Source organism: Coregonus clupeaformis, chromosome 7 (genome assembly GCF_020615455.1).
Source record: "Coregonus clupeaformis isolate EN_2021a chromosome 7, ASM2061545v1, whole genome shotgun sequence".
Classification (NCBI taxonomy): Eukaryota; Metazoa; Chordata; class Actinopteri; order Salmoniformes; family Salmonidae; genus Coregonus; species Coregonus clupeaformis.
The window spans coordinates 24,906,343-24,917,776 of NC_059198.1; the positions used below are offsets into that span (position 1 = coordinate 24,906,343).

The following is an 11,434-nucleotide window of genomic DNA, read 5'->3' on the forward strand; positions in this document are numbered from 1 at the left end:
GTCTCAAGTTTTGAGAGAGTGCCGCAATTGGCATGCCGACTGCAGGAATGTCCACAAGAGCTGTTGCCAGAGAATGTAATGCTAATAAGCCGCCTCCATCTTCGCTTTAGAGAATTTGGCAGTACGTCCAACCGACCTCATAACCGCAGACCACGTGTATGGCGTCGTGTGAGTGAGCAGTTTGCTGACATCAACGTTGTGAAAAGAGTGCCCCATGGTGGCGGTGGGGTTATGGTATAGGCAGGGATAAGCTACGGACAACGAACACAATTGCATTTTATCGAGAATTGCTAAAAATATATATATGTGGAAAAAAAGGGTCACCTGGATTGGATGTTTTTGTTTATGTGAAAATAATAGAGCCACAATAGAGTATTGTTGGACAGAGACTGCATTTAGTTGAGAGAAGAAAAAAAAGGGAAAGAAATGTGTGTTATTGAAAATTGCATGTTATGCAGGTTGAGTAAACAAATGTGATGTGACATGTTTAGTTACAGAGAAAAAGTAGTTTTCTTTCAAAGGAAGGAAGATGTGTTGTTATGTGTGAATAACATGAAGACTATGTTACACAGCAGGCTATGCAAGGGGGGGAAGTTGAAGTATGCCTTGCATGGCTACACAAGGAGATTGCTAGCTAAGGTATCAGTTTATTAAAAGTAGTTCAACCTACGCCCCGGTTTGTCATTATTCAAAGGAACAAACATAACAGTATCTGTGACCAACAGATGCATATCTGTATTCCCAGTCATGTGAAATCCATAGATTAGGGCCTAATTAATTTATTTCAATTGACTGATTTCCTTATATGAACTCAGTAAAATCAATGAAATTGTTGCATGTTGCATTTATATTTTTGTTCAGTATAATATAATTGTACATAGCTATATGACCGCGTGTTCATGAATTTGACGCCATTATCTGGAAATCTCATTGAAAAACATTATGGGACATATGCCACGTTCATGTGCTAGTCAGAACTAGGAAACTCAGAAATGTCAGACTTGCTAACTGGTTGAACATGGCACGTGTATAACTACAAACAGCAAATCTGAAATGTCTGAGTTTCCTAGTTCCGACTACCACGTTAGCTGTGTTTCGTGTAGGCTTACCCTGGCGTGGCGTTTTGATAACCATGCAAATCTCTCTAGGACAAGGTGACTTATCTATATATGCGCCTGTATTTACTCCCCACCAAAAAAAAGAACTACAAATGCCATGATGATCTGGATGAGACTGATGAATCGAGGCAAAGTTAATAAACTCTGGATTAACTATCTCATGTTAGCTAAATGTAGTAATGAATCATTTGGCTATATTTCTTTAAATGGACAATTCTGTGAACTGTATTGTGCAAGTTTTAAATTGACACAATACCTGTTAGCAAAGGTGTCAGCTAGAGATGACGTGCAGGAGCTTGCAGGGATTTGTAGTTTTTCATGATGTCTGCTTTGATGCTAATTAGCATTTTCGAATCTGAGAGTAAATAGAGCCAAATATATTGAAAAATGTCACCTTGTCGGAGAGAGATTTACATGGTTATCAAAAAATCACGCCAGGGTAAGCCTACACGAAACACAGCCCTTATTTGAAGTGTTTCTAAAATCCCCTACAGGAAAAATTAATGGTGGAAAAACGATTGGAACCATTTCCCTGTTTGACCCTTAGGTTTTATGGGTATTATGACACCTCCACTGTGGGGCTCTATAGCAGGTGTAGAAAGACGAGAACTTCCCACTTCCGCTTACCAGGGGAAACTGTAGTTAGGTTGAAAATACTGGGCGTGTTTGAGTGGTAAGCTGAAAGTAGAGCACTGTAGAGGGAAGTTGACCAGTAAAGTCGGGGGATATGCATACAGTACGCACTGCTGTCTGACAACTTCTGCTGTTTCTAGGAAACGCGACAATAACCACGTTTCCATCCAACCATTTCATGCAGATGAATTACCTGACACATGAAAAAAGTCAAGACCGGGGTGATGGAAACATGAAATGCCGGTACAATTTTATAAATGCTGACAGACAATTTGTTCGTTTGACATGGTGTGATCTTTTTGCGTCAGTAAAATCCATTATGCGAGAAATGGTGGTGGAAATGCCTTTATGCTCAAATATTGATATAATAACCATCATATCGAAGTAAACTTGGAGTCACGCAAAGCTATGTTATTTGGTCCTCCCACTATGACTTGGGAATCAATGCAGTTTATTAGGCTACAGATTAAATTATGATGAACTTCACAGGGTGATGAATGTGGAAGGTGATGAGCTTGATGTTCCTTTCCAATAAATATTGAGGGTCTTATTCTGGTGTTTGACAAATAACATTGCTCTTATCCATAATAATCTCATAATGTAGGTAGCCTACCCACACTGTATCTGGGAGCGCATGTGCCAAGACCAGAGTGGGTACATTTGCTATATAACACAACAGTTTTTGTGACAAAGCTATCAGTAGAGTTGATAATGCGACGGAAACCCATTTAACTTGTATTTTGCATTTGGTATATGGGAATTTAATGGTCAAAGTTATTTTTATGTGCGCTATGTCATCACGCACAGCCTTTTATCCGCAAAAAGTCAGTTTGATGGAAACACAGCTCTAAATAGTCATCCACCCAAAACAGTAAACATAATAACCAATGATAGGTGGCGACATCAACCATTTATGAGCATGTAGTGCCTTTTCCTTACAAAAAACTGAAGGTTGTCTCCCACAATTCTTTGGTTCCAACTTCAAGTTGGTAAGTAGCAACTGCAGAAATGTCCAGCCTACTGCACTCGAAAGTTCATGCATGTGGCAGTGCTAGCTGTGCCACTAGAGATCCTGGTTCCAATCCAGGCTCTGTCGTAGCCGGCCACGACCGGGAGACCCATGGGGTGGCGCACAATTGGCCCAGCGTCGTCCAGGGTAGGGAATGGCCGGCAGGGATGTAGCTCAGTTGGTAGAGCATGGCGTTTGCAACGCCAGGGTTGTGGGTTTGATTCCCACGGGGGCCACTATGAAAAAAATGTATGCACTCACTAACTGTAAGTCGCTCTGGATAAGAGCGTCTGCTAAATGACAAAAATGTGGTTGTTCTAAAGGTCATGTGGCAAGTTGGACAATTTTTATACACATAATGCAACACACTTTGAAAGGTGGTGTCCAATGTTGGTCAACGTCTTGACAAAAGTGACATGCTGGAACGCGCCCACTGTTTTGCGCTTTCAAGACAACTTGGAACGCAGAAAAAAACAGGTCAAATCATGACGTCAGTAATCTTCAGGTCGGAAAGTCGGAGCTCTAGAAAGATGCCAACGTTTCGGACTTGCAATTCCGAGTTGGATGACAGTTCTAAACGATTTTCCCCAGTTGGAGCTCGTTTTTTTCCGAGTTCCCATTTATCTTGAACGCAATGAAGTCGGAAGTCAGAGATTTCCGAGTTCACAGTTCTCTGTTTTGAACGCCGCATAGTATCCCTGAAAACCAGACACATCCGCTTTCTTTCAACGCCACTAAGGGTGGCAGCGCTTATCGTCACTGATGATTGACAGGTTGACTTGGCCAATCGTGATAAGGTTAGGAGTAGTTTTGTCAAATTGACGCGTAAACCAACCAATGATATTTATATATTTAGTGGAGGCGGAAGTTCCGGCTAATCGTATAAACTGAGGCCTCCTCCCCATGTGGTTTGAGGAGCATTTTTCGGAGGTTGAATTGTAATATCACTGTAAGGTAAGACTGTAGATAATGTTGCTTATTTGTGTCATTTTGGAAATATTCCGGTTCTCGTAGTTGTATTAGAAATTACGAACTTATTTTGATGGTTTTCGGATGAGCAAGATATTTGTACATTAATTTTAAGCGGCGTTAGTTCTGAGAAGGCTAGTTTGCTAACTAGGGCTAATGTTAGTTAACCAAAACCGGTTCAAGTCGTGCAAAACATTGGAATTAGCCACATGTGAATGAACAGGTTGTGTAATTTGGACAATAGTCTGTTTAGTTCCATAGCTCGCTACATCGTTAGTTTTATTAGCTAACGTTAGCTACCAGAACTGCTAGTAATTGAGCGAACTAGGTTGGCCTGAACTGTGTGCGGCCAAAGAAGGCGGAGGCTATTCATAACATTGTTTGCATTACGGATTTAACGTTACCAGCGGTATCTCTGACTTTACTCGTTAGTTAGCTACCGAGCTAGCCAATCCCCGACTATTGTTGACGGAACCTTTATTGTAACTTGCTATCCATTTATTACAAATTGCTAGCAACCATGGCCCCTGGCTTTGTTTGTAATAAATAGTTGAGTGGTTTATTTTGCTGTCGAACGTGGATAGTTGGCAGGCTAACTAGCTACTTAACTGGATAGTCATGGCTTAGCTAGTTTGACACTGTCATCGTCATTATTTATTTAAATGTTATGATTACTTGGTGTTACTGAATGCTACTCGTTGTACACTTTTTTTTTTTTTATAGAGGGCTCTGATGTAGACTGTTACCAAAGATTAGCGGATGACCTCTTATTTCCACTGTAAATAGTTAGCTAGTGGCGATGTTAGTCTGTTAACCACCAAATCTCCTAATTGAATACATTTAGGTAGAAGGATTACTTTATCCTATCCCAGGTATTCCTTAAAGAGGTGGGGTTTCAAATGTCTCCGGAAGGTGGTGAGTGACTCCGCTGTCCTGGCGTCGTGAGGGAGCTTGTTCCACCATTGGGGTGCCAGAGCAGCGAACAGTTTTGACTGGGCTGAGCGGGAACTATGCTTCTGCAGAGGTAGGGGAGCCAGCAGGCCAGAGGTGGATGAATGCAGTGCCCTCGTTTGGGTGTAGGGACTGATCAGAGCCTGAAGGTACGGAGGTGCCGTTCCCCTCACAGCTCCGTAGGCAAGCACCATGGTCTTGTACCAGATGCGAGCTTCAACTGGAAGCCAGTGGAGTGTGCGGAGGAGCGGGGTGACGTGAGAGAACTTGGGAAGGTTGAACACCAGACGGGCTGCGGCATTCTGGATGAGTTGTAGGGGTTTAATGGCACAGGCAGGGAGCCCAGCCAACAGCGAGTTGCAGTAATCCAGATGGGAGATGACAAGTGCCTGGATTAGGACCTGTGCCGCTTCCTGTGTAAGGCAGGGTCGTACTCTCCGAATGTTGTAGAGCATGAACCTACAGGATCGGGTCACCGCCTTGATGTTAGCGGAGAACGGCAGGGTGTTGTCCAGGGTCACGCCAAGGCTCTTCACACTCTGGGAGGAGGACACAACGGAGTTGTCAACCGTGATGGCGAGATCATGGAACGGGCAGTCCTTCCCCGGGAGGAAGAGCAGCTCCGTCTTGCCGAGGTTCAGCTTGAGGTGGTGATCCGTCATCCATACTGATATGTCTGCCAGACATGCAGAGATGCGATTCGCCACCTGGTTATCAGAAGGGGGAAAGGAGAAAATTAGTTGTGTATCGTCAGCGTAGCAATGATAGGAGAGGCCATGTGAGGATATGACAGAGCCAAGTGACTTGGTGTATAGCGAGAATAGGAGAGGGCCTAGAACTGAGCCCTGGGGGACACCAGTGGTGAGAGCATGTGGTGCGGAGACAGCTTCTCGCCACGCCACTTGGTAGGAGCGACCGGTCAGGTAGGACGCAATCCAAGAGTGAGCCGCGCCGGAGATGCCCAGCTCGGAGAGGGTGGAGAGGAGGATCTGATGGTTCACAGTATCAACGGCAGCAGACAGGTCTAGAAGGACAAGAGGAGAGAGAGTTAGCTTTAGCAGTGCGGAGAGCCTCCGTGACACAGAGAAGAGCAGTCTCAGTTGAATGACCAGTCTTGAAACCTGACTGGTTTGGATCAAGAAGGTCATTCTGAGAGAGATAGCAAGAGAGTTGGCTAAAGACGGCACGCTCAATAGTTTTGGAGAGAAAAGAAAGAAGGGATACTGGTCTGTAGTTGTTGACATCAGAGGGATCGAGTGTTGGTTTTTTGAGAAGGGGTGCAACTCTCGCTCTCTTGAAGACGGGACATAGCCAGCGGTCAAGGATGAGTTGATCAGCGAGGTGAGGTAAGGGAGAAGGTCACCGGAGATGGTCTGGAGAAGAGGGGAGGGGATAGGGTCAAGCGGGCAGGTTGTTGGGCGGCCTGCCGTCACAAGTCGCAAGATTTTATCTGGAGAGAGCGGGGAGAACTGTGACAACTGGTGTGAATGACCAGTCATTATTTCCCTCCCCCCCCACCCCCATTTTTTTAAATCTCTGTAGACAGAATGGCTGAGAATGACGTTGACAATGAGCTGCTGGACTATGAAGAGGACGAGGAGCCTCAGGGAGCCCCAGAGACCGTTGCCCCAGCAGGCAAGAAGGAGGTGAAGGGCTCCTATGTCTCCATCCACAGCTCTGGCTTCAGAGACTTCCTGCTCAAACCAGAGCTGCTCCGTGCCATCGTAGACTGTGGCTTTGAACATCCATCTGAAGGTGAGTGCAATGGGTGGATGAGTGCTGGGAGTGGCATAAATGAAGTCATGAATAGATGAGTGGCATGTCTGTGGATACAATGGAGTGCATGTCTAGGAAGACATAGAAGTATAAATGGTCATTGGGTGTTGATGGACCACTTGTCAATTACAATGCATGTGTTGTCCAAGGTGTGATGGCAAATAATGCCTCTTTTGTTCTGATAAAGATGGTGAAATTGCATTCAGGCACACTGACCAAATGTCTAATTGTTTTCCAGTTCAACATGAATGCATCCCTCAGGCCATCCTGGGCATGGACATCCTGTGCCAGGCCAAGTCTGGTATGGGCAAGACGGCAGTGTTCGTTCTTGCCACACTACAGCAGATTGAGCCCGTGGATGGACAGGTCAGTATCTGCACTCTGAAAATGTCTCTGGAATGCCAAGTTTCAAGTATGTGTTATGCATAACCCACAAGTGATCTATTAGCGTCAAATCCTCCTCTCTCCTCCAGGTGTCAGTTCTAGTAATGTGCCACACACGAGAGCTGGCCTTCCAGATCAGCAAAGAGTACGAGCGCTTCTCCAAGTACATGCCCACAGTCAAGGCAGCCGTGTTCTTCGGAGGCCTGTCCATCAAGAAGGATGAGGACGTGCTGAAGAAGAACTGCCCTCACATCGTGGTGGGAACCCCTGGCCGAATCCTGGCCCTCATCCGCAACAAGACCCTCAACCTAAAGAACGTAAAGCACTTCGTCCTGGATGAGTGTGACAAGATGCTGGAGCAGTTGGGTGAGTCCTGCTTATTATCCCTCTTCCTATATGGAGATGCTTTTCATCCAACCAATTTGTCATTTTACCCCCCCCACTTGGCTGTTTGGGGGGTAGTTTGAAGCTGGGCCGTTTTATCCCTGGTCCCATTGCTCTCGTCTTTCAGACATGAGGCGTGACGTACAGGACATCTTCAGGCTCACACCCCATGAGAAGCAGTGCATGATGTTCAGTGCCACCCTCAGCAAGGAGATTCGACCGGTCTGCCGCAAGTTCATGCAGGATGTGAGTACAGGGCCAGCAGGGGGTAGCAATGCCACTTCATGAGGTTATGGACTGCAAATGCTGTTTTACAAACAACTATCTTTGCATTGACTTCATAGAAAAGTTGATTTTGTGGTTCTGAAGTGACGTTCTGTCTCCTGTAGCCCATGGAGGTGTTTGTAGATGATGAGACCAAGCTGACTCTGCATGGTCTGCAGCAATACTACTGCAAGCTGAAGGACAGCGAGAAGAACCGCAAGCTCTTTGACCTGCTTGATGTGCTGGAGTTCAACCAGGTAATCCCACAGACTAATGGTATCGTTTTTATCCCTGTAAAAAATAGTAGTATTTGTGCTGTTTGCTCTAGGTTTTAATGTCTTCTGTGTGCCTCTAGGTGGTGATCTTTGTCAAGTCAGTGCAGCGCTGTGTGGCGCTATCTCAGCTACTGGTGGAGCAGAACTTCCCTGCCATTGCCATCCACAGGGGCATGGCTCAGGAGGAGAGGTCTGTCGCTCACACGCACACCTTTCTCTCACACATCTCCAATTAAATGGAGCCCCAAATGCTGACTGTTTATGGAGCTGAAAGCCTCTTCAATTAACTCAACACATTGTTGCCTTCAAAGGGCAGCCTCTACATCCAGTAATACCTATAGCAGCTGTGTAAATCCTCTCTGGCTCGCTATCCCCAGGCTGTCCCGCTACCAGCAGTTCAAGGACTTCCAAAGGCGGATCCTGGTGGCCACCAACCTGTTTGGCCGAGGGATGGATATTGAGCGGGTCAATATTGTCTTCAATTACGACATGCCTGAGGACTCAGACACCTACTTACACAGGGTGAGTCACATAACTGAAGGAGCCTCAAACACCAGTATTCTGGTTGTAAATGGTATTTTCAAATACCCATTTCAATGATTGATGCATCTATGACTATTTCATTGACCTCTGTAGATCTCAGATATAGGCTCTGAGTTGTCACTCCCATCTGACCATCTTGCCCCTCAGGTGGCCCGTGCTGGCCGGTTTGGAACCAAGGGTCTGGCAGTGACCTTTGTGTCAGATGAGACAGACGCCAAGACTTTGAATGATGTGCAGGACCGCTTCGAGGTCAATGTGGCCGAGCTGCCAGAAGAGATCGACATCTCCACTTACAGTAAGGCTCTCTCGATCCTTATACATGCAGCCTCCCATGGAGTCTTTCTCTATTCAAACTGACATCACTTTTTATTCTTACAAGTTGAGTCATATTTAAGTCTTTCTGTCACTGTCTGCTGATACTTGTTTAATTCAATTTAAAAGGGAATGTATGTAGAATGTAGTGAAGAGGGGCTAAAATTGACTTGGCTATCATAATAAACCTCAATGTGCCCTGTGTTGTGCCTGGGGCATGCCACCTCTGTTAATCATTAGTACTCTAATGCTGGGCCTGGAAGGCCAGGGGGATATTGTCAGCTCATGGTAACCCCCAAGATAATTGCCTGGTATAATAACTCCCTGAGTAATGGTGGTGACAAGAGACAATTGGATTGCCATGTAGGGCTGTCCTCCACACAAAAAAAATATTTGCCGCCTGAAAGTCGTCTGTTCTTTCGACCAATCAGTTGGTCAACATGTTATTTTTTTTTAAGGTGTATTTTTCCATAGATACACCCTATGTGTTTTAATAAAATCAACTATGCACTGCCCTTGTCTGATGCTTTAAGCCAGGGGTGTCAAACTCATTCCCTGGAGGGCCTAGTGTCTGCTGGGTTTTGGTTTCTCCTTTCAATTTAAGACCTACACAACCCAGGTGAGGAGAGTTCCTTACTAAACAGTGACCTTAATTCATCAATCAAGTCCAAGGGAGGAGCGAAAGCCCTTAGACACTCTGACCTCCAGGTAGCCTAGGAATGAGTTTGACACGTGCTTTAAGTGCACAATTTGATGAAATAAACAAATGATTCGGGAGCCAGAGATCAAGAAACTACCCGACCACCACGTCATCCTCCTGCTGGTCTTCACAGATTCTGCCGTTATGCTCCTGAAGTTGCCAATAATAGGCTACACCAGGGGTCGGTAAGTTTTTCATGTGGAATGCCAATTTAATCAATTTCTACCGATTTGGGTGCCAGTTATGGTTTTCATTTGCGCATTTTCGTGGAACAGTGGTAATAAATTATATGAAAATGAGTTATAAATCGAATAGTAACTTCTATTGCTATGTAAAAATAGCCTACATAAAGCCACCATTGCAGCCTGCAGATAGAAAATATCATGATTTAAAAATAAATATCCTATAAATCACATTGGCTACGCATAGCCTGTCTGCAACAAACTCGAAACATTATCAACTGGGTCCAGCCCGACGCTAGCAAACTTGCAACATTATATGAAATATTCTTGCCTCCGTTTCCTGCACCAGTGAGCTCCAAACAGACACAGCTGTAGGCTATTTGCGCAAGGGATAAGAAGTAATCGGGACAGCCTATTTTATGACGTTTCCACTGGATCAGAGCATTACATTTTTCCCTTTCACTCAGTGGTTATCAAAAGGGAGAGGGCTGGAAATATTTTTCAAATACATTAAGGAACTATTGTCAATCTCAATGTATGTAAACAACATGTCTTCTGAGTGGCGCAGTGGTCTAAGGCGCCGCATCGCAGTGCTAACTGTGCCACTAGAGATCCTGGTTCGAATCCAGGCTCTGTCGCAGCCGGCCGCGACCGGGAGACTCATGGGCGGCGCACAATTGGCCCAGCGTCGTCCAGGGTAGGGGAGGGAATGGCCGGCAGGGATGTAGCTCAGTTGATAGAGCATGGCGTTTGCAACGCCAGGGTTGTGGGTTCGTTTCCCACGGGGGGCCAGTATAAAAATATATATATATATATATATATATGTATTCACTAACTGTAAGTCGCTCTGGATAAGAGCGTCTGCTAAATGACTAAAATGTAAATGTAAATGTAAACAGACTTTGTTTACTTGCTGTTTGAGGTGATGAAAAAGTTACTTTGAAGCTCTACACCTCATTAGTGGTGGTGAGTTAAGCCAATCAGAAATACTATCATGTCCCCAAATGGGCACGTTTTATAGGCCTACATTTGCGTGTAGGCCAGGTAGCCTAGGCCTACTTCTATACGTAGTCAGGTGAGCGTCTTTACTCAACATTGACAGGAGCGCTTTAAACAAAAGACAATTAATAAATTGACAACTAGTAAATGGAATTAAATGTCTCTAAAGTTGTTTCAAGTGTAGCATTGGTTGTGCACTCTATAAATGTGTCCACTCTGACGATGAATGGTAAGACCGTTTTAATGTAATTTCTGTTAATGCATTCAATATTATTACAAACATTGTAGATGAGAAATTGTGAATCAATGGAAAATGTACTACTGGTGACGTAATGGGGAATTGATAGACACTAACAAAGGGAAAACAATTGACACAGTTATGGAACAATTAATTGACGGGAGAGCGCATTCTGGAGAGAGATGTGTGTTGTGCATCTTAGCCACGAATCAAAGGTTTCTCGTGCCATAAAGAGAAAAAATTGTACATATGACTGCTCAACCAAAAAAATATTGGTTGACCGACCAGTCGACTAAATGGGATCAGCCCTAAACTGGGTAGGTCTTAGCGAATGGAGACCCCTTACATATTTAACGCTGCGATGACAAGCTGGAATGCCCAGCTGTTGCTTATGGAGATGGTCTTCAGAAGTCTCTTCTCTCCTTCCTCACCCACCACTTTTTCTTTCTCTCTAGTTGAGCAGTCCAGATGAGTCCTCCATCCCAGAAGAAATGTCCCCTACCACTGAATCTGTCCTTGTTTGGATGAAAAAACCCTCCTTGCTGTTTTATTTTAAAGCTCTGTTCCTTGACTATGTTCACCGTGTTTTTTTATTTTTAATGTATCTCATTGGGGGTTGTCCAGTTTTTAATTGTTATTGTGGTTTGCTTTTGGTCAATGAAATTAAAACTTTTTATAAAACTCATTTTAACTGATT

The 11,434-nt window shown here is 44.6% G+C and overlaps 1 protein-coding gene across 2 annotated transcripts; it reads left to right on the forward strand.

The window, feature by feature from the left end:
* The first annotated feature begins 3,624 nt into the window (after positions 1 to 3,624).
* LOC121569441 (ATP-dependent RNA helicase DDX39A-like) lies at positions 3,625 to 11,422 on the forward strand. 2 transcript variants are annotated; one of them, XM_041880410.1, is made up of 10 exons: positions 3,625 to 3,714; positions 6,223 to 6,435; positions 6,695 to 6,822; positions 6,930 to 7,206; positions 7,352 to 7,470; positions 7,614 to 7,745; positions 7,844 to 7,953; positions 8,141 to 8,285; positions 8,454 to 8,601; positions 11,193 to 11,422. In XM_041880410.1, the coding sequence occupies exons 2-10, from the start codon at positions 6,228 to 6,230 to the stop codon at positions 11,207 to 11,209; spliced, it is 1,284 nt and encodes a 427-aa protein (XP_041736344.1). In that variant the 5' UTR covers positions 3,625 to 3,714; positions 6,223 to 6,227; the 3' UTR covers positions 11,210 to 11,422. The 2 variants fall into 2 exon arrangements, with proteins under 2 accessions (XP_041736344.1, XP_041736345.1); XM_041880411.2 differs by having other exon boundaries at positions 3,696 to 3,714; positions 6,227 to 6,435.
* The last annotated feature ends 12 nt before the right edge of the window (positions 11,423 to 11,434 follow it).